Here is a 24,195-nt window from a genome sequence, read left to right on the forward strand (position 1 = left end):
TTAGAAGGGAACCATAAAGAAACAATGTGTTATTTTTATGGAATGAGAAAGTTCAGTCAATATCCGTGAATATTATCTTCTCTTTCTCAAAGCCATAAAACACAGAAGTCTCAGACTTGTGATGTATCTGTTGTACAGACGATGAATGGGAGGCTGATTTTATTCTTTTCCCCAGCTGAATGATTTGTATTCCATAGTGTTCTTCTCTGTTCTGAAACAGAACATGCACCCATGTACTCAGAAGTCTGCTCTGAGTATCACCCATAACAAAGTTTCCAATATATTTTCTAGTGAGCCGTGCAGATTTTAGCACTCCAGTTTTTGGACTTGTGAGAGAGTCGTTCATATTTTTTATATTTTTGTACTTCTTACACCACAGGACTAGCACATATATATTTTGGAAGTGGGCATGGTTCCTCTCACAAGTCATTGCACTATGCTCTACAGCTTCTCGCTTGAATACAAAATTTGGAAAGACGCTTTTCGTGAAGGATAAGATTATTGTTCCGAAACTACTGCAATCGGCTGCACTTGAAAATGTAAATGTTTAATCAGCTGTCATTTAGCAACCACAAGACTGGATCCACCTCTTTTTCACATAAAAAATATTGAGTAATTTAATGTTACTATTAAGAATAGATGAAGATCTACAAATTTCTAGAACTATCTAGAAATTCTCTCCACTATCTGTCTTACCTTCCTGTAGGGCATCCTTCATAACAGATGCTCCCTTGGGTGGCTCTTGACTGCAGGCTGATCTGAAGAAAGGTTGGACGTGGCGGGACACGTCCTCACCTGGATTTAAGCCCTCTGACATCCCCCTAAAGAGCTGCACCTTCTCTTCCAGCAGAGACATGATCTCTGTGTCCTTCTGCTTCAGCAGATCTGACAAGCAGGGATAGATGGGAAAAAAAAGAGTGAGGAAAACAATTTGTGGTATTTGGAGCAGACCTACCGCGGTCTCCTTTCATATAAACCTTTCAAAAGTGTTTTTATCACCTCTCATCTCCTTTGCTTTCGTCTCCAGTTGTTTCTTGTCATCTTCTGTCTCACTGGGAATTCCTTCATCCTCATCCTTGTCCCTGTCAAACCAAAGAACATTAAAACACAGTCCCCCTGGATTTACAAAATGTCAACATGTACATAAATCTGTGATTGATTACTGAACAAGAATGATACCTTTTCACTTTTTGGTTTAAGCAATCAATTAAATAAGATTTCAATCCTATAAACACTAAATCAGTATGTACAGTAGAAATAGCTCAGGACATGACTTTCACAAGAGAGAGAGTGGACAGCTTGGAGAGATTACTGTATATATAATTATGTCTGTCAGAGAGACATCATCTCTCCTGCCTCCACGGCCTTAGCTTGTTTTTTTTCTTAAAGAGGTAGCAAGAGTAGTAAATATGTCCCACAGACTGCATTCAAATAATCCTCTGTTCAGAAGGAGCTACCCTTGAAGTTGGTTTAGCATTAGACTGTTAGACACTACATCCTCCCCTCAGGTAAAGTGAAGTAGTATTATTTTTAAATCTGGGCTGGGTCTAAGCTTTGGTTACAACATGAAAACATCATAGGTGAACCCTAAGAGAACATAAAGATAATCAAGTGCAAGTTGGGGTTAGGCTTTTTGTTTTTTGAATTACACATAGTGGCTTTAAGAAGGATAGCTTAGGTCAGGGCCTATCAAGATTATGTGATATGGTAAAACTTTTTTAATGTAGTACAACAATTCTTCTGGCTTCAAAAAACATGTAACCGTCTCAATATTAAACTATTTCTCTGCTTTGTTTCAATTAGAAGCATATAAACATACAAATAAATCAAACTTACATGGACTGCATAGCATCCTGAATAAGCTGCATCCAGGTGTTGCGCTCATCCTTTGAGCTGGCCAAAACCTCCATCATTTCTGGCTTCTCAATGCCTGCTGTGATGAGGAAGAGGCCACGCTCTTCGTTAGCAACCTCTCTCACAATCAGCTTCTGGAGAGAGATGACTGTGGAGCGCTGATCCTGCAAGGGGATGAAGGAGGGGAAAGAAATAGAGCAATTGATGGAGGCACCAAGGAAAGACAATGCCAAGGGGAGGGGTAAGGAGGAGAGTGGAAGGAGTGCAGACAAATGATGAGGGTGGGGAAGGCAGGAAGAAGAGTGGGAGGTCGGCAGGAGGGAAAAGAAGAGAGAAGGCAAAGGATAAATATGGAAGGAGTGAGGGACAAAAAAAGGGAAAACACAAGGCAAGACAGAAAATTGGGAAAAAGAGGGTAATATTCAGATTATAGGTGAAGTTAACAGAAATAGAAACAGTTGATTTCATGTGTGTGCAAGGGGGAAAAGACAAAATCTGCCTGTCATGCAAAAGGAAACCTGCCAACCTTGATAAATATTTTGAGCGGCACAATAGTGTAAATGACATTTCACTGAAACCACTTTGCTCATACTGCCAACTAAATTATGACATGAATCATGGAGAGAGACAGAGAAACAAATTCTTGCAACAAAGAGGAAATAGAACAGACAAAACCAAGAATCAGTCACAGGATTGAGTAGCTCTAATTGTGACTACCCATCTGCACAATAGGAAAGGTAAGCAGCAACTAATGCTAATAATAACAATAGTATAATAGGAAATATATAATATCAAATATAAAATATCTGGCTGTGCTCTTAACAAATTTATTAGTGAAACACTGATGGGAAAATAAAGAGAACAGCTGAAGGAAGAAAAGAGAGACAGACGGAGATGCAGACGACAGCAGGATCCTACCAGCATGGCGAAGACATATTTCTGGTCTTTCTCTTGAAGGAAGACAAACACATCTGATAATAGCAGAGCTTGGACATCTGGAGAAAAGTGTGAAGAAAGGTGATTGTGGTTCAATGAGTGAGAAGTTCCAATACTGATTCACTGACCCCTCCAACACACAAATAAAAACAATACAGTAATGGTCTTGGATGGATTCATGCCTGTACTTTGAACAAATGCAAATTACAGTTCTAAAAGAGCCATTCGCTGGACCTTTTACTCAGCATGTGCACTAATTTGGTCTAATCTGAGAGCTCTGACGACATCAGGGTCAGGGGGTACCATTAGAATCAAGTCCTCTTGGTAAGAATAATGGCTCAGCTGCAGCTAAACCCCACAAGATGGGTTATAATGTGGAAACAAGATTTATATAACAGCTTGTGGGTTAGCTGATTCAAGAAGTGATTAATTCTACAACCCTGTATTTACTAACATCTAAATAGATTTTGGCTCCTCAACTCCCAAAATTCTTTGAACATCTTCTATATTTCCAAGTTTAAACATCTTCAATGCTTCTAATATCTCTCTGCTGCTGCTGTTCCTGAATGAGTGTGTGTAGTGTGTTGCAGATGAACTTGGCAAATTAACTGCGGGCAGGTAGGTTGTTCTGGGAGCTGATTGGTCAGACCCTGCCCAAGACTGCAGTTTAAAATGCTGAATTCTCCCAAGTCCTGGGAGAATTCACTTTGCTGACAGGAAGTGAATATCTTCACCCTCAGCCAGAAATGGTCTTCCGTTTAAACTTTATTTTTAATACATCTTTTAATGATGTAATGGTTTCCATTGCTAATAGCTGGAGCTGAGAAGAGGGGATTCTTATTTCATGTTACCAAGGATTTCCACTTGGCCAGTTTGTCATGCTGAATCATATCGGCTACCGTCTCAAGTAGCACACAGTTGTATTTCAAACAAAGTGCCACAAATAATCATAATTACGGTATGCTGATTTTAATAGCACTAATGTTTATAATAATAAATTATATATCTTTGTGCAGTGATATAGATGCAGTTAAATTAAATCATTTCATAGCAATTATAGAAAAGAGCAATGCAAATTGTAGAGTTGATTTCAGAGATTTACATTGTACTACAGGCTTTATAATTCTGGTGGGCTGCTGCTGTTTGATCCAGGGTGATAGAACAAAGCTCTCTTTGGTTTAGTAAGTCAAGAAAATCGTGTTTACATTAAGGTTAAATGTTTTTATTTTATTATTTTTTATTTAACGTGCAGTATCTCAAAATAGTCAGTGTGGCTGGTGAACTAATTCTGCAACTCAAAATGGAAGAGACTTCAACAATTATCAATGCATCTGTAAGCAATGTGCTTTTTGTAGATAGCAGATAGACAGCAGCTTTGTGTTCGTGATCACACAAAAAGTCTAAACTGTGCCAAATTGAAAGGAATTTACATGCTGGATTAATGATTTAGTAGTCAGTTGTGAAAATTGTTACCCTTCATTAAAAACATTTTTGCTGGAAAATGTAGAATTTGCAACTGTAGTAATCTAGGGTCTACTCAAATAAATAGAGTAGTTTATTTGCCAAATATCACTATATTAAGGCTTCTTAGAAACATGAGTTGAAAAGTCAGATTCTGGGATTAAAATGAATGATTAATGAGTTATATGTTTTCAGCCGTTGATCTGTAGGTATGGTGGAAATACCACTGAAAACAGTTGATTAGCTCTGAGTCAAAGTTTTCATTTTTTAACTGAAGCAATTCATTGAGCGAGTGCATTTTGGTGCAGTGTTTAATGGCATCTTCTACTTTTCTAAAGAAGTGTAAATGAGGCTGAAAAAGAAATATCAATGCTTAAGTGTTTTAGATTGCCACTATGAGATACGGTAGTGTATAGTGTGACTGTGGAGAAAATGTAACTGTTGGGAAATGCTTCCAGTAATGACGCTTTAAGGCTTTGGAGGTACAATAACAAATCATCTAGATTAAGACACATATTGAATTCGATCTTGAATTTTCTTCAGCTTCATTGTTTGTTCTATTTTTGTAGATGGCTCCGTCAAAGTGATAAATAGATAGTAACAGTTTACATTCTTGTCTGGTTTCCCATTAAAAAGTGTGAAACTTGGTGAAATGATCCTATATGCGATTAATGGGGCCCAGGGTTTACTAATGTGTACTGTTTATTGCACCTCTTGCAATTTAAATCTACAACTTTCAATTTTTTTATTTTAAAAATTCCCAATACCTTGTACTTTGGGAGCAAGTTAAAAACAGTTGAATTCAATGCTTGTATGCACAAACGGCCAACAAACCAGATTCTAATTATGAAGTTGTTTTATCCAGTGAACAAACAACTCTCCAAATCTAAACATGTGCAGGACGCTAAACCCAAAGTTTAACTTAACATTTTCAAGTGTTTTTCAGTGACTTAATGATTTGATGTGATGTGCTGATGGAGTCAAAGGTCAAAATAGGTATGGGGTGACTGTTGCTATTCTGGAAGCAAAGGTAATACAATTTGTGTCAGTGTTGACGAATGAAAAGGGTCGCTAACTGGAGAGATCATTTGAGTCTTTATCGAGTTTCAATAGAAATGTCATGACAGCGGTAATCAAGCATGACTGTGTCCTCTTACCCTTAAGTCTTCCCTGGCTGTTCTTCAACTGCAACACTCCATCATGGATCAGCCTCCGCCTCAGTAGATCCTCTCTGGCAAATATCTGACCACTCTTCATCATCATAATGGACTTGCTGTCTGTTCGGCCATGAAACTCCTTGAGGCGGCGTCTTTTCTCATGCTCATTTACCTTACTGTCAACCACTGCTATCACCTCCTTCACAAGCCTAACAGACTCCATTAGATCAACGTAGTCTTCCTCAGTTTCTGCATGTAACATAAGATATGACAGATTAAATAGGCAATGGAAGTGTGGAAGTTTATGAGATTTATTCCATCATTGTGTCTAATAACACATTCAAATTATATGAATACGCATTTGAGCCATTTATTGGAATTGTTTGTTAAAACATGAAATATTTGTATTGGCCTTTTAGGCTTTCAGGATTATTCTAGGAAGGTATGACATAAACTAAAATTAGAAATAACCAAGGAACCAAAGATAGAAAATATACTACGGCTAAAACGGGCCCTTTCTGTACATAACTGCAGTCAACCACACAATCAATCAACCAAGAAAGATTGCCGTCAGAAAAATAAAGTGAATGACAGTGTTTCTTGCATGTTCTGTTCCTGAGCAGAAGCCCAGTTGCTTCGAATACAAACTTCTGCAAAGCCAATTTAAGGCTTAGGTGAGTGGAGCTCAATGGACACATCTGTTTGGGGTCACCTAAGTTGTGTTTGTCATTTTGATATTACACTGTCTTGTACCTGATAATGTGCAAACATACGTCTAATTTGACAAAATTGAACTTTGCAACTTTAGATTAGTCTGAAGGAAGCCTGTAGGTCTACACGCTAAAGCCCTAGAGTCAATGTCACTGATATAAATGTATTTTACACTTGGGTTTTGTACAAAAAAAAACATTTAAAAAAATGTAACATTTACATTCATTGGTTGTTATGCATAAAGTGCTCATGAAAACAAAAATAGTATCTCCAACTTTTGAGTGTGCTGCTGTAATTCTACTTGGTATATATGAGTTGGCAGGCCAGGATCTTCTTAAAACACCTTGGGGATTAAGCCATCCCACATAGAAGTACTAGCAAGCATTTGAGAAGGATTAGAGTGAATGTGCTATGAGGGAGGCCAACAGAATAGAGCTGCTTTAAATCAAATATAATATGGTGTTCAATTTTCAGCTTTTTAATGGTGCTTGAGATCTATAATCCAAAAAAAACACCTGTTTTTCCCCTCGTAAAAAAGATGAAACCATGTGTGAAATAATTACATGAATGGATGAGGTTCTCCAATTGTGTGAAGTATTACTGCAGTTCAGGAATATGTATTATACTAAAAAAAAATGAATTCAGTGAAAGTCTAAATTAGACTCTTCTTTCAAAAACAGATTACATAATAGATTTGCCAAAAACACATTTTGGTGTAGTGCAAAAACAACAGACTTTAAATGTACTTACTTAAGCGAAGCATCTTGCTAAAATATTTAAATGCATTTGAGCTCCATGCACACTTGATTCTATAAAGACTAAAAAGAACTTAAATTTTTCTTTATTTTACTGTTTGTGTTAATATTATTTTAATGATTCTGTATACAGCGGTGGTAATCTGAAGATGACTGACTGTATTTTTTCATGGGAAAATAACTAAATATAAGAGTTCATTCATTCATTTTCTCAACCCGCTTCATCCGCTTGCGCAAGTCGCGGGGAGCTGGAGCCTATCCCAGCTTATTTTAGGGCGTGAGGCAGGGAAACTCCAGGCACAACGGCAGTGCGCCACAGAGCTACACACAGACACACAAACTTGCAAACACACACTCATTCCTATGGTCAATTTGGGACCGGCCAATGAACCTGAAGCCCACGTCTTTGGAAGTGGGAGGAAGTCGGAGAACCTGGGAGAACCCAAGCAAAGCGGGACTCAAAAACGGAACTGCGTTGCCCACTGTGCCACCGTGCCGCCCATAATATACAGTAAGAGTTACATTAATTTTTAATTTGAGTCTTTAAAATCAACGTTTTGATTACATTGACACAATGTGGTCTGAATAGTAAAATAGAAACTCATTAAAAATGTCACAGAAAAATTATAAAAATAATTAAAAAATAAATCAGAGCTAAGAAATAATGTTCTTGTAGTGTACTTAAAACATATAGAGCATCTGAATGAGTTATGGATCATAATATCATAATATAATGTCTGTAGATAACACTTACAAAATGAAAACAAGCATACATACATATTATTTATAAACACTGATGAAAAATAAGGGAAGGCCATCATGAAAGTAACCTTTAGTATGCTGCAGCATCCTCTGAATTAACACCGGGTACTTTGTTATCCTCTGCGTCACCAGTAAGATGCATTCAGGGATACCGAGCCTCCTCACAATGCTGCTACTCATCTTTTTCTGAAAGAGCAAACAAGTGCTTTTGTTAAACCTACCCACAGAACAGGCAGCTCAAAACAACACAAGGTTTCAAATAACCACTGGGAATCTATGAATCTCATTTGCTGGTTAGTAATATAGACATAATACCTGAGTGTTTGCTGTGATTATGGATATGACAATCTCACAGACACAAAGATAATACACAGAGGAACATGGAAGCGAAATATCAAAGACGGTGGCTTTAAAATAAATGTTTCAATACAAGTATGAAAAAAATCAAGGCAGTCAAAGATGACTAGACAATGAGAAGTACTTTATAGAACGGAACTGAATATTTGAGATGTACTTAACTCAAATCAGACATCTTCTAAGTGAGATATATTGTCAAGGTACCCAAAAGCAAAATTAAGGTAACCAAGGAATAGAAAAAATAAACATAAGGGTAGAAGTCTTACTTTGATAAATGCCTTGAAGCGTTTGTCTTTGGTCAGGAGGTCTTTGTAGAAATTTACTGCTTCATTGTGGCGGCTGCAGAATCTTCCATAAACCCTCTTCATAGTTTCACCATTAGACCCTGAAAACTAGAGCAGAATATGACAAAAATGAATACAGAAAATAGTGGTGCACATGAAAAGTAAGTGTTTTTATTCCCTAAAGTTTCTTATGTAATGCGTCTTGTCAATTTGCATATTTAACTTTGTTGTCTTGTGATTTATTTAGGTAAAAATAACATTCATAGAAGTCCAAATAGCCCTGTGATGAATGGGCAACTTGTCCAAGATGCACCCTGCCTCTCACCCATAGTCAGCTGGCATAGGCTCCAGCATAACCTGTGACCAAAATCTGGATAAGCAGTTGAAGATGAGGCATCAGTGAGATGAGATTCATTCATTCAAGAAAGATGAATGAATGAAAATAAACACAAAACCCAACAAAAAGCAGTGACAAGAAGACAAAAGCACGTATAATAAAAGTTAAACAGGCTGGAGTACTGAATACTTTATGTTCTGTATCACCAACATACATTCTGGTGATACTAAACTAAACCACTAAGCTCAGTTCATCGTCATGAATACATTAATAATAATAATAATAATAATAATAATAATAATAATAATAATAATAATAATAATAATAATATCACACGTGTATATATACATATATTGTACAGGTCCATACAAGCATACACACAATGGGCCTGTAGGCATGCAGATGATGGTGGTGGGCAGCTCTCATGTGGGGCGCACCAAATGAGAAACTTGTATGGGACAATGAGTGGCTCAGGGGCATGGGCAACTCAGCAGTGCTCAGGAGGTGAAATAGCAGCTTCCACTGCCAGTTCACACTCCAAATCTTTTGGCCCACACAGGTCTTGAAGCAGCCACCTTCCGGTCCCCAGCCCAAGACCTAGTAGACTGAGCTTCTGAGCTATAGAGGATTCCCATGTTTGTGCACATTTCATTGTACCAAATGCATAGTCACTGCATATCAAACAATACATGTTAATTTTTTATAGAATTAATTTTTCAATCCAGCCCAATCCATCTCTATTATTTATGTTGTAGATCCTCATTTAACCAGGGATTCTACGGTGAAAGTGAAAATTCCTTAATTTTCAAAAGAATTTCCTGTAGGAATGATTGATGCATTTATCTCTCTCCGTATAGAGTTTATTTCTTCATTTCTGATCTGTTACTGTATAGTGTATTGTACAGAGTTGAACATTAAAAACTAAAGTCAATTGGAAACTGCAGCAGTGCTGTGATGCTATAAAACACATCTAATTGCTTGAAATGAATACTACTGTTGAGCAGCTGTAATGTTTTCCATGTTACACACTTGCTCATTAAATTTAAGCACAAAGTAAAGCTGTGGGAGACGGGAAATGTATTTCTTTTTGCATTTATCCTGGGGGGACCATGTATGCATGTACAAAAGTTCACTGCAATCCATGACAACTAACCTAGTAGACTGAAATTAACTGTATTCATATCCGTTTCATGCATTTTGTTTTGGATGTTCTCTTGACATGAAATACCCTCCAGGCTTCTATCATTGCCAACACAGAGGCAGAATGACCTCCAAGGGAAAAGTTAATTTTGTGGCATCATGGCACCTATGCATAAAGGCAAATATCATCATGGACTACCTAGACTACCTGGTTTGGTCTAGTAGGTTTGGAGTTTATTTATTTCAAGTGTTTATTAGTGAGGATGTGATTTTTTTCAGTCAAAGTTCACGGAACTCCATCTGAATCCTAGACACAATTTTAGTTTTGTATTTCTTTTGTTTACTTTTTTTTTTTTTTACTATTCAAAGCAGTTCTATACACCTTTATCTGCACAGAATGTAAATTAACAGCTAGGAAAATTCTTCTGTTCTATTTTTCTGTATGTGTGACATTGCTCTGAAAGTTGACCTCCTTTGCCTTTCCTCCTCTCTAACCTGGCTGATGAGAATGTCTCCTATCCTGTTGATGATGAAGCCTCCGTCGAAGTTCCCTCCCACCAACTGGCTCTCCCTCTTCCTCTCCAGGAGGCGGAAAAGGTGTTGTGTGTGGAGCTCCAGGAGGTCATCTAGAGCTGGGAACAGCTTTTCTACAATCTGAAGCTCCAGCTGCACCTCCTTCTGCAAGCCTTTGCTATACACTTCTGACATAATGCGCAGCGTCCGGATGTGATGCATTTCTGTCTGCATCAGCTCTGAAGAACAAAAAGATGGTGAAAGTAAGCTGGTGGCACAAGGAGCAGTTTTTATATGTATGATTCACATAATTCCACCTCAGAGGTATACAGAGTTTCATCAAATGAATCATCAACATTTGTATGTGGCATGGTACCTCACATAGAAATAGAAATATGCTTTTCAGAATTACTGAAATCTACAGACTTTTCCAATGAGCATCGTAAGATCGTTGTTGAAAGCTGGAGATATCAAAAAATTAAAAAGCTAAAAAAAAATCAGTTTAAAAACATATTTCAGTCAAAACACACCATAGATGACATCCTGCCTCTTCACTAGCTCTCTATCCAGCAGCTGAAGGTACTGCTGCTCAACGCCCTAAACTCACGAGTCCGCTTCCAGCTCCCTTGCCTCGGACTCAAACTCCCCCATCAGCTGACCGTCCATCATCTCAGTCCCTGCAACAAAACAATTTAAAGTTCATTTTACAGTTTGTTCAATAGTCTAACAGTATGACAGTATTGAATATTTTTTATCATTTATTTTCTTTGAATTGACAAATAGCCTCTTCCGACAAATTTATTTTGCAATATTTGCTTTGGTTGCTATTTAAGTGATTTCACAATACCATAAATTCCGAGATAGAAGACGCTATTATATTCACGTGCTGTGAACCGTGTGGCCAATCTAGATTTTTATGGATTTACAGCCTCCAGGGGGCGCTCTAGCAGGAAGTACAAGAGTGAGACACACAAGGAAAAAAGCTAATGTGGATGATGCTACCATAGTTTGATTGTGTTTTGAGCAAACATTTTGCACATCATGCAGGCCCCTTATGATGGAAAACATGCCAAAAAAAAAGCCACGTGATGCAGCTCTTAAGAGGCAATTGATCTGGCTGTCGAAGTAGGAAATTGAGCTGCTGTACATATTCTTGGCAGCAATGAATCGATGGTGAGACATTGGAAAAGGCAGTCTTGTCTTACTGCAATGTTACAAGCACTGTTCCAAAAAAAGCGGTACTGTAATTACAAATGTTGAAAATCTTTCTGTGTAAATGTCTCATTTTACTACTACACCTCGACACCTGCAGCTTATAGACAGGTGCAGCCTAAATATTTAGAAAGTTTTTTTTCTTAAAAAACATTTTGTTGGTGTTATCTTATTCAGGTGCTCTCAATAGTCTGGAATTTATGGCAAAGCAAATAAGCAAAGCTGAAAAGAATATTTCAAGATGTCACTGTCAAATATCCTATTCTGATTTATTTACTCACCCTATAAATGCAGTTTTGTTCCCTGATTAGTTTAATAATTAACATTAGCAATAAATGAGCATTTTTAAAAAAAAACTGTCCTGTTGCTCTGAGACAAGATTTTTGTCATAATTTTGACATCCTTTGGTATTTATATTTGAGATGTGTACTGACCTTCATCTGTGAGTGATTCCATGGACTCTGTGACCTGATTGGTTCTGTTGAGTGAGTCAGTAGACTGAGAGAGATACCTCAGGCCTTTAATGGGCATCTCATCAAACACCGGACTACAGGAAGAGAGAGTAAGTCTGAAATTAAGCAGCTAAACATCTGACTGTAGATGTATTGGTAAAAAGTTAACCCAAAGGACAAACTAATAACAACATGTCTTCAATACAAAAGTTAAATAACAAAAAATAATTGAGAGAGACCGAATGAGAGAAAGAGAGAGAGAGAGAGAGAGAGAGAGAGAGAGAGAGAGAGAGAGAGAGAGAGAGAGAGAGAGAGAGAGAGAGAGAGAGAGATAGAGAGAGATAGTAAGTTAGAGTGAGAAAGAGAGGGAGCCTCACCCAGCAATGTTACTTATGGAGAGACTCTTGGAGAGATTATTGCCATGGAAAGACATGATGCTGGTGTGTCTTCGTGATGATGGCAACGTCAAGGAAGAAGAGTCTTCAGGGGATAAGATGGCTGACCAGGGACGATCCCTCGTCACACCAGCTGGACAAGAGACCGATAAAGAGTTAGAATAGAATAGTTTAACTATATTGAAAGCTTGAGGAAAATGTTGAACATGGAAAGACAATTATCAATTTATTTGAAGCAAAATTTTTGACTGACAAATAAATGTTCAGATTTGTATTAACCTTGTGTTGTGGTGTACACAGAGGTTTTTGGTTTTTGTTGATGTCCGAAATAACATGGTCAGTATGTGATGCTCCTGTTATATGTATGCATAAATATGTAAACTGATAGCTGTTTGAGGCTCCATAGCGAACTTCTGGTCCAGTAAAAGGACATTTCTCATTAGCATACAAGTCATACTAATGAGAAATGTCATCTCTTCTGCATTTCCTTTAAATCCCACCTTCTTACCAGAGTTGAAAACCAGTGACACCAAAAACACCTCCAAAATACGTGACTAACACATGACAGACCCTAGCCACTAAAATATGTGAAAAAATGAAGCACGAGAACAACCAACCTTCTTAGGTGACAAAAATATAAAAATATGCAGATTGAAGAAAACAATTATGAGATACTTACTTTAGGTTCTCTATAAAGAGCATGTATTTTTTCAAAGAAGTTCATCCAGCAATTTTAGAAGAGGAGTAAATAGGCTGTTTCCCATTGTGAAAATACATAACGACAAGAGTAACCCAAACAATTTGTACTATGGTAGAACTATTTTTTACTAACTAAGATTTTGTTCTGACATTTAAGGATCTAGCACTAATTTATGTGACTAAAAGCATAGAAAATGTACTGAATCTGAAGATTTTTGTGTTCTTACCTAATAAAAGAAATATTTATTGTCAATTCTGCAGAGATAACTTTCCTGCTCATTTTGAATAATGGCACAGGAGCCTGTGGCAACAGACGCTCTGTATTCCCTCAGTGTAGAATCATAATTTTGATTGTCTGTCCTGATCATAAAACAGCACTAAAACTGTCTGAGAGTGAACAAGAAATAGAAATAGGGAGCAAAAACTTTAAGTTTAGTTAAGCTACTTTGAGTCCCAATGATTGGACCCACAAAAAAAGCTTCTTCAATATCATTTGCCCTTGAATCTGCAGATAAAAACTTACTGAAGATCTGTTAGAAATACAAGACACTCACATTTACTCCTCATCGTGACTAGAGGGAAAGAACTTGAATCTGGCACTGCAAACTGCTGTTTGGGCTTCTCGCCAGAGAAACATAAAAAAAAAAGGATAAATAAAATGAAAAATTAATCAATAAATCAAATCAATATTGACTACAGGAAAAAGGATTACAACAGAATCAGTGGACGTGTTACTCTGAGGGAACTTTTACCTTCATTTTCACCTTGGCACAAGCAGGCAAACTATCTCTGCAGCCCTTGTGGACGGACGCATTACAGTCTGGAAAGAAAAGGTAGCAGAGCACTCAGTGAATACTATGAGCATGATGGTGGAGGATGTGGGGGTGTCTAGGGGTGTGGAAAGGTGGGGGATAAAGTCTGACTGGTATTCAGAGCTGGCCAGGAAACTCCACCAGCCCGCTAATGAAAGTCAGACCAGAGCTGAGCATGTGATGCAATCGAGGGGTAATACTGCTCATGGAGGAAAGAAAGAAAGAGAGAGAGCAAGAGAGACATACACAGAAACACTGGGCTGCATGGGAACATTTCAATTATGTAAACATTCTCAAATCACAAAGGAACAAGGGTTACACTCTAGGTTGCTAACATGAAATACATCCTGTGATATGATCCCATTGAGATAATCAGAGACATTAATTACCCTGTATTATGCTTCTTCAAGTTGTCAAATCATTTTGTAAAATTTTACCCTGAGCTGAAACTTGTCATGATTATTGCACAGAGTAATAAACAATGACAAAAACAACTGATGTGTGAAATGTAACAATCCATATGCACAACAAGGCTCCACCACGTTTCCTCTATGTTTCACAGAATAGAAGTGTTGCACAAGTCAAACGATCACACACCATATGTACATTTCCGATTTTGAGATGATGTCAACATACTTGAGCATAGGTGGGAAAACTTTACTGTGAAACAGCTTCCAGTTTGAGTTCTACCAGTCACCTGAAAGGATTCACTTGTGTTTCTGCATTTGAAAGGTTTTATTTACGTAGCTGTGTAGTGTTGCACAGCTACGTAAAGCAGTAGTGTTTTGATCTTAAAATTGTGTTATTGGTTAGCTGTTCCTGTTCCTTTCTATGCAGTGAATTCCTACTTATCTCAGACAAAGGATCACTCAGACAAAGGATCTGAGTACTTGATCTGACTGTACTTGTCTGTCGAATGAGCCAGACTTCTGCAAGCACAAACCTTCCCAAAAACACCCGCAGAGCTGTCTAGGGCTCCGACCGTCTGAAGCAGATCATCTGAAGACAACAAGGGCTGTTTTGCCGCTGAAGTATTGGAGGCAGATTGTGGCCATTGAAATAACTGCTGCGATCTCATCTCCTTTTTAGGATACACTTGGTGTTGCGCCAAAAGGCTTGTGCAATAAACTACATCCTCTTTAGGACTGCTACTGCTTCAGTGGAAAACAATGTAAAAGCTGTTTTTTGTTTGTCTGCACTGAGAGCCTGACTGGAATATATTAGAAATAGCTTGTCTAAAAACTAATTATAAACAGCTTCAGCCAAGTATGAATGACTATATTTGACTGAGCTTGTTGTTTAACATCATAATTCTTGCATTATTATAGTCTTCTTATGTAACAATTCTTTATTTAATCTGTTCGTTTACCAGACAGTTCAGTTACACACGTGGATATATCAATGGTTCACATGCTCAGAAACTGACTACTGTAATTCAATACCTTTTCTTACTGCATCTACTTCCATCTTAAAGAATATTAAATGTTATGAAAGAAAGAAATTAACAAGACAAGAGCCCTGATTAATGGCAAACAATGAAAGAGCAAAAAGTACTCACATGTACAATGGAACGCCTCTTTACTGTTGAATGCCTTGCTACACTGGGAGCACTGGGAGCACTGCGTTGCCTGGCCCGGAGTGAGTGATGTAAATAGATGACCATTTACCGCCTTCTTATCCTTCTCTTTGCTGTCCTTCTCTTTATCTTTTTTGTCTTTGTCTTTTTCCTGCACAAGTAGAATTTTTATAGTTAAGCACAAAAAAAAACATACCATACCAGGAGGGAAAGGTCACTAAGTTTATTTCAATCTTTACGCCAGTCAATTAAAAGTGCGCTTGTGGAGAGAAGACGGAGCTACCAGACGCTGACAAAATATCTCAGCATTTGGTGGCTTGCTTGAGTTAAAATCTGATCTGAATCCAGCAGAGTGACTTTATAACATTGATGTACTAGAGAGCCGGCACTTTGCATATAAAGCAATGCATTATTTATGCTGACAACAAATCCAGTTATTGAGAGACTATTCAATTTAATGCAGTGAATCACTGTTTGCTGGATTTCATTACCAAACTCTGATATGTGGTGTTTTTCTGCACGTATCAATAGTCCTACAGGTTTATAATGCTGGCAGTAAATAATACGTGTAGCAACAGCTACCAATTACAGTGGCCAATTAATTTTCATACTGCATATTGTGTTGTTTTCACGCTACTAAAGGCTCTCATTAAAGCAGTCTTATGATGCATGAGCAGCTGACACACACAGCAGCATTCATGACTCCCAAGGGAGACACGCTGTCTGGGAATCAATTCTTTGACCTTTCCATAACAGGGCGGTCTTTCTGCTGTCTCTGCTTTCATGGACGAGGTCATCCTCAGCTGTTGGTCAACTCTGCAGACCGAGATGAATCATAATCACATAAATGGATGGCGAGAAGAACAGAGCTCTCATTCTCTTGGATTGACATCACAGAGCCTCCACCCAAACCCAGAGGAAATGGGAAAATGGAGTTTCCATCTCATGTCAATGATCGGCCCTGGGCTTCTTGGCTTGAGGGACCACAAAGTTGTGACATAAGACAGCTCATTTTGTACAGTTGCTTCATGGTACCATAATGCTGAACTGACCACAACATGCCTACATGTTTTGAAGGCCATTACAACACTTAAAATCATTTCCACTTCATGCAGCAAAAGCTATTGACACACGAAAAAACTTCTATGAAGCTGCAACCTTGAATATTATTCTTCACCACAGCAAGATTAATAAATGTCACATTTATAGAAAAATTTGTTGTTTATATCTAAGATAAAATAAGAAAAGAAAAAGACTTGATCTTACCACACAAAAAAAACAAACAAAAAACAAGAAGCAAAGCGAGTCAGCACATTGCTTTCGGCTACAAGCATCAGCAGCAGGCGGCATGATGATGATGATGGCTCGTGACATTTAAAGCAAGAGATTTAAACAACAAACACTCGTGAAATACACCATAACAGAAGCAATAATTTAACTGTAAGAAGACACATGCTCTGAGGGGAACGCCACTTTTAATATGTTATTGTGACAGTCTCTCTGGCTACGTTTTGACTGGGAAAATCAGCTTTCTTTTACCCTACCTCCAGCCAACCTTTCCATCTCAGTGAGAAGCCACGGCTCCCTATAAATCTCCTGTATAACATCCCCGGCTGTGTGTGAGTTCCTGAAGCTAAGACCACTACTGCGGCTTCATCAGGAAAGAGACAAAGAGGAAGTTACTGACTCGCTACAGGACGTGTTATTACTGCAATGACCCTTCTGTCTGGTACAGCCACTGTGTCAGTTCCGCACAAATTAAATCACTTCCAAAACAGTTAACCTATTTTCTTAGTTATGTTTTGGGTCAGTGAAAAGTTACTTGAAATTTACTTGAAATTATGAAAAAATGTGATAGGAATCCTTCAAGAGAATTTATCCGGTTGAGTTCAGATAAGAAGTTAGAAGTTTTAATGTGGCGTGTTACAGGACTGTTATTGATGTGGTGGCATTTACAGTCTCATTAAATATAAAATAGAGTCAAAAGATGCTAGTTTAAGCCTCATCCATCAAAGCTTTATGAATTTTCTTGGAATCTAATAAATGTGATTGATAATCTTGGTGGCAGGTTGTGGTGAACTCCTGTCACTTTAAAAACAATGGCTGAAGTTAGAGATGAGATTACAAACTCACAGCCAGCTCAGACTTCCTGTTTAACTTAGCGTTCACCCGTGTTTCTTTGCAAGGATTGCACAATTACAGGCAGGATGAAGAAGTGTAAGCAAATATTTATAGCCATTATTGACAACTGTCAAAAATCATATTTGCATCTACAATACTGTGTGCAACTTGTGGAATTTTGAAAGCACAACGGTGAGCTTCTATATTTCTGATCTGCAGTAGTCATGTCAAAAAAGAAAATCATTATTTTTATTCTTTTTTTTTTTTTTACCTAACAGACATAAAGACAACCGTCATCACTCTCATTGTGATGACACTGAGACACTGAAGAAGCAAACACTGTGCTTTGGCATGGAGCTACTCGTCATGACTTTGCACAAGAGAAACGTTTCCCACTTCTTACGCCACAGACTCACATATATGACGAGAAAATGTTGCAGGCTTAAAAACAAAACTACAGGGGAACCATGAGTAGCAGAAGTTAGACGAAGTACTGACTTTGCCCAAAAGCAAGATGCATACAGCAATCCCCTATACAACTCTTGCTTCTTTGCATGTGTTTGACTGGAGCTGTTCAGAGAAGACGAAGCAGATCCACAGGGGAACGAGAAGCAAACAAGTGACTGTGGATGCAGAAAAGTACTCTGAATTCAATACTTAGAGCAAGAAAGTCTATTGAAGGAGGTTCAATCTTCTTCATATAAATTGGAGTAATTGGAGCCCTGCTCCCAACACCACCACTATTTCCAGTTGGCATTGTTAGATGGTTGTAAAGGTGTTGCATGAAGTGTTGAATGAGTTTCTGTTTTCTTATGAATAGCAACTACCAACAGCACAGGTCGATACTGAGAATGTATTCAATTTAGTCATTAACAGTGGCAGGTTATTGGATCCTTATCAAGTGTTTTACCCACAGGAAAAAAGATTGGCAGTATTAGAACAAAAACTAATTTCCTCCAAAGCCCTGACTTTCACTCTCTATGACATTCTCTAGCTTTGAAAACAATGTCATAATGCAACTGCTCTTATTTAATTGTAAGAAGTAGCTTAAACCCTGGTGTGTCTCTTCCAAATTCTCAAAGGTACCTGTATCAGATTGAAATGCCAGAGGTTCCAAAATAGTACTTGATGTTCTGGCAAAAATGGCAGCAGGCTGTAAGCCGAGCTGACTCACCAGTCAGCCTTCACTTTTACTAACTTTATGCGTATTCAATTCTATGGTGTAAGCTGTTTATGAGCAAAAAATGAAGATGGAGATGGTGTCATTAATCTATGTAGCTGTTAGAACAGAAATATCAATTTTACCAGTTTAAATAAGGATAATTAATACTCCATTTTTATCTCACCCTGGTCTTTTTATACATCTTGCTCTTGAGGTAGCTGAAGGTCCTGCTGACTTTTGTAGTTTGACTCTTTCCCTCGGTGTCACTCCGTAGAGGTCCAGGCTCCTCTTCAGATATACTGGTAGGAACACACACACACAAGCACATTTCATTTTATCATAAAACAGCTGCAATCATAAGTTTTGTCTGTTCTGAAAATGGTTCTTTACAACACTATACAGGTCCCTCGGATAACCATACAACTTCTCACAAGAACCTCTCCACAGAGTTTCTTTATAAGACTATAAAGGTCCCAGCTGTAGTAAAAGAAACCTAAAGAGCTATTTTATGGTTATGTGTATGCGCAGAGGTGAACTGACCTGTATGCTACTGACCCCGAGGTGCTGGAAAACGAACGATTACCTGGAAAGAAATAAGAGACAAAAAGATTTAGGACTATATTTTATATGTATTTTCCATCTCTGGTGATAAGTCTCCTTCCTGGGTCTTTTTGTGGATGTGAACCTGCATGTCATACTACTTTTTCCCTGATTATACAGTAAATCAATGACCTTTCTGACCCTGCAGCGTCCATATAAATAATTGACAGTTTGAGGCTCGGCTGCACAAAATGAGCAGAGAATTGAATAGTCCATGGCTTCCTCACCATCAACAGCTAACATTTAGCAACATTGCGTGGCTCTAACAGAAGTTGTGTGGAAGACAAAATCAAACTGACTCTGGCGCTAAAATGAACCAGCAATAAAGCTGATGTACCGCCAATAAAGGCTACTGTGATACTGGCACAAAAGAAAATGTTGCTGCATACACTTGTAATTCATGGCATATCATATCATATATCATATCATATTCATGGCAAAATCCATTCAAATTTTCTTTCAAAAATATTTAGGATATCTTCTTCTTATTTAATTGATTCTCTTTTGCTGTTCATGTGAAACTATTCATTTTCTAGTTTGTTTGTTGACCAAAGCTCCACCAGCCTTTTTGTGTTTCCTCCCAAAGACATTATACAACCAATGAATGACTAACTTGACAGAACAGAACAGAAAAGAACAGAACAGAACAGAACAGAACAGAACAGAACAGAGGAGAACAGAACAGAGTAGAATAATTGAAACATAATGGAAAGGATAAACCACACTTCGCCAAATAACTACTGAGTCACTATTTATTATTAACAGTTAAACATAAGCATGCATCATTTCTCTAAAATGAGCCTTTCTCATTCTAAACACTCATTTCCACCCAATATTCTGACACATGCAAATATGCAGAGCATCACCTACCATCTCTGCGTCAGTGAGCGAAACACAGAACAGGATAATGAGGAGCAGAGATTGGGAGACAATCACTCATGAAAGTACCTCACAGACAGATAAGAAAGGGGTTCCACATTTCACATGTAGTGTTTATGATTGCCCTTTTTCCCTCTTTCACAGACTAATCTAAGCAGAGGTTGCCTAAATAACCAGTCGTAGGTAGGGGATAGGAGAAACACAGTCAGTAACATGAATTATTAATACAAAGCTTGCTGTCTGGGTGAGAGGTGCTTTTGTACACCGATGTGTTAGCTACAAGCTCAGTCTAATTGCACTTTCACACTGCAAGCAGCTTCTTATCAGCCATAATTAGTGGCTCCTTCATGTTTGTTGCAGCTTAACTTTGGTGCTTCATCACCTTTCAGCATCTATTTGTGTTGAAGCTTAAGTGTTTTTCCTTTCTGTTACTGCAGAAACATAAACAGTACGAGTGAACTCACCCAGTTCAAAATGGCAAAAGACTGAAAGTTCTTGCACTAAGGCCACATGCATATGGAAAATGCTTCAAGATATATAATAGAATACATTATGGGATTTCTGCAATGGAATATCATAAGTTATTACCACTCGATCTTGTCTTCATCTACTACGATGCCTAAGGATCTTTGCAATTAAGATGAAAAGGTTACAGTTCAGCAGTGTGCATGGATTTGGATGCTTTCAAGTTATGTAACGTCTGAGAGTAGGCCTGTAGGTCGTTTACATGACAACCATTTCAGAAAAAAATGCTTTTTTGTGATTTTTGTGATAAAAAAACAAACTTTTGAAGATCACATGCTATAGTTGCTGCATACAAGGGCAAATCGTAAAGCCATTCAAACCAACATGCTTAGTAGATGACCGTTGTGGTTCCTGCCAGCCTGTTTTGCGTGCACAGATAGCAAACAGACAAACACCTACAAAAAGACTGTCAGGCTGTACCATTTAAGTGTTGCACTCGATTGAGTTTAATGACACTTCTCTGATGTAAATTTCCTAAACCACCACTGTAATATTATTCTGTGATATTGTTTTTGAAGACTCAAAACACTACCAACTGTTTCCGCATGCAAACTACACCATTTTCTATCATTTTTACATCGTCTGAGGAACAACACCATGTGAACACGTAACTTTGAAAACACAAAGAAAAGACGTTGCGGTTTTCAGTCAAAAAGATTTTGCGCAAGATGTCCTTGCCTAAAAACTACTTTCATTGGTTTATAGTACACACCTCAATATCACAATATAATGACCATGCACATTCATACTTTTTCCAATACACTGCGATAATGAATTCACTTGATAAAAGGTAGATTTCAGTGAAGCAGAAAGATCCCATCACATTTTAAATGTGTATCCAAGTGAACTAGCAGCATGAGAACATGGGCCCCATACATGCCCCTTTCAAGGACATTGCTCAGGTTTGGGGGACAGCACTACTACTCTTCACTTGTGTTACTAATCAAGATGAAATAAACGTCTGACGCACCATTCATTTCTGAATAAGTACTTCAGCACAAGCAATTTCCTTCACCCACCCAACTCCTCACCCTGTGAGGATAGCTGTATGAGCTATCATTACTTAAATATTCACACAGTGAATAGCCATGACTTTGGGTAACACTCATTTTGGGGAGATCCAGGAGAACAGGAACAGCTATTGTTCTTTTTCTAACATCACAGCTATGTTCAAATATATCTAAATTTACACTACATTACTTACTCAAGTTATCATCATTATCACTAGATGAAGAGTCGCCATAAATGAATTGAGACTTAGATTTGATGAGGATGGGGGAAAAGCTGAAGGAGAAGGAAATTCGCCTCTTACGTCTCAGGCGTCCCACTGCTGGAGGGAGCAAAAAGGAAGAACCACAGCAAGAATTGACCACTTAATAAGAATCTTTAGGAGACAGTAAGGATGGTGAAGAAAATCCTACATTCTGTTTATTGAACGGTGAAGAAATAGTTCATCGATCTTTGAAAGACCCTGCACACTTACACAGTGTGTGTCAACTTATTTCGACCAAACAGAACTCTGCTCAAGTTAATCAAGAGTGGAGCTATGATGGAGTCACGTGAGGTCACCAAACCATCACAATTGACAGATGTAACCTTTCTGCTGCTCTCTTGTAGTAAAATTTATCAAAAGGCCAGAAGGATCGAATGCGATCTGGAAACGTCCACACAGCTAAATAACCATTAAGCAAATAAGTGACCTACAGAGGACCATGGATGTCAGGCTTATAAAGAATGCTGAGAATGAGTTTAGTAGTATTCAACACATACAAATATACTCAAAGTTTTTCACTTTTATGGGTGATTCTAGGAAAACAAAGTAAACTGTCTACATTTTGAGTTACTTCAGTATAAAGTTGAAATCTTCTTTGTAACCTAAAACGCCTAGAGCATGTGAAGTACACTTAAAATTCTAGATTGACTCATGGTGTTGATTTATGATAACATTAAACCATGACAGTACAAATAAAAATTGAGTGAGAAGGACTAAAAGTTGCTGTTACAAGAAATGGAGATGACCCGGATCAATATTTATAGACTGACAAGAAAACAAAAAGGCAGCGTCCCAACTCACCATCAATGTCCCTCTGGCTAATGGCAAGCATAGACACAGACTTGGTGAGTGGCAGGGTCATGGGGGGACAACTGTTCCGCAGAGGTCGATATCGCCGTAATTTCTGAAGACAGAGAGACACAAGACTGACTCAATCAAGGTGCCAACGTAAAAAAAAAAAAAAGGACATTAAAACAGAAAAATAAGCACAATAAAAACCAATCAAATTATTTTTATGACACTTGAGTTCATAATTATTTTTAATTCAATGACACCAGAATTAATTTTCAGAAACGTATGTGCTCAGTGTTCTCTTGACTGTTTCTAAGTCTTGTTAATGTACAAGAAACATTTTTTTTTCCACACATGAGTTAGGCTGAAGATGCTTTTGTGGATTCCTGGGAGCCGACTGTGTGGCAGCAGTAAAAGATGAACTCCAATGGACTAAAGTTGAGTGTGTTAGCTAACCAGGTCATGCATGGTGCTGTGCTCGCCCACTTCATCCTGCTCCTCTGTCAAAGAAACCAGAGAGCCCTTGTTATCGCTGTCCTGTCGGGGCATCGTTGACGGCTCCAAGATTCGGGGTGCCTGAATGGTATGGCTCCTCAGCTCTTCCTGGACCCTACTGAGCCCTTCTAGGCTGTAGCTGTATGGGCAAACAGAAATCAGAAGTCACCCAAAAGAAGGTGGAAATGGCTGCTCTGCACACTTATACTTCACCAGTCTCTCTGGAATATTCATCACAGCTTCCTGGCGACACACAGCTGCTGCTGCATCAAACACAAAAACGCAGACACACACACACATGCACCTGTTGCCACACACGCAAAGCTGGTCCCACACAGTGTTAGCTAGCTGAGTTATCACTGGGGTCCAGAGCAGATTTACAGCTGAAGCAGTTGTAAATGACTTCCAACATCAGCATCAGCATAGAGAGCTCTGCAGCTGTGATTTACAAACCCAATTACATCGATCTATGACTGCAAATAAGAAGCCTTGAAAAATCCAATACAGTGATCATGGAGGAAAACTACAGTCACATTTCAGGATGAGCTATAATATGGGGCGGAAGCTCTATCGTCTTCAGGACACACGGTGAAAGATACAGCTGCAGCAGTAAATCTCTCTGATCTCCAGTCCCTTTCTTTGCATGACATGGCATTATCCAGAAACTCTTCAGTCACATTCAAACATTACTACAACCTAAACCGAACTAAAAGAGAATCATTGCTTGGGGATTATCAGTGACTTGCATTGGGCAGCACTTGCCTATTCTCAAGGCTGTGACTGAAGATAGCTACCATACTAATGCCTGCATCCTGCCAGTATAATTTCATATGATTCAACAAACCCAAAAAGATCCCAATTACTGAAACAGAAATATCACCAGCAGCGGCTGCAACTTTCTATTGTAGGAAATGACCAACTGACCTAGAGGGACA

The 24,195-nt window shown here is 38.3% G+C and overlaps 1 protein-coding gene across 1 annotated transcript in view; it reads right to left on the reverse strand.

Moving 5' to 3' along the window:
• Positions 1-24,195, reverse strand: part of si:dkey-172h23.2 (uncharacterized protein LOC393772 homolog) — a 104,547-nt gene that overhangs the window by 15,178 nt on the left and 65,174 nt on the right. The window contains 18 exon segments of the mRNA XM_068314095.1: positions 697-885; positions 1,000-1,082; positions 1,837-2,018; positions 2,773-2,849; positions 5,409-5,657; positions 7,705-7,822; positions 8,260-8,385; positions 10,250-10,506; positions 10,798-10,944; positions 11,914-12,026; positions 12,309-12,459; positions 13,580-13,643; positions 13,778-13,845; positions 15,396-15,564; positions 18,881-18,995; positions 19,237-19,279; positions 22,775-22,877; positions 23,222-23,399. Of these exon segments, the coding sequence (XP_068170196.1) occupies positions 697-885; positions 1,000-1,082; positions 1,837-2,018; positions 2,773-2,849; positions 5,409-5,657; positions 7,705-7,822; positions 8,260-8,385; positions 10,250-10,506; positions 10,798-10,944; positions 11,914-12,026; positions 12,309-12,459; positions 13,580-13,643; positions 13,778-13,845; positions 15,396-15,564; positions 18,881-18,995; positions 19,237-19,279; positions 22,775-22,877; positions 23,222-23,399 (2,432 nt within the window).

Source organism: Antennarius striatus, chromosome 1 (assembly GCF_040054535.1).
Source record: "Antennarius striatus isolate MH-2024 chromosome 1, ASM4005453v1, whole genome shotgun sequence".
NCBI classification, from domain to species: Eukaryota; Metazoa; Chordata; class Actinopteri; order Lophiiformes; family Antennariidae; genus Antennarius; species Antennarius striatus.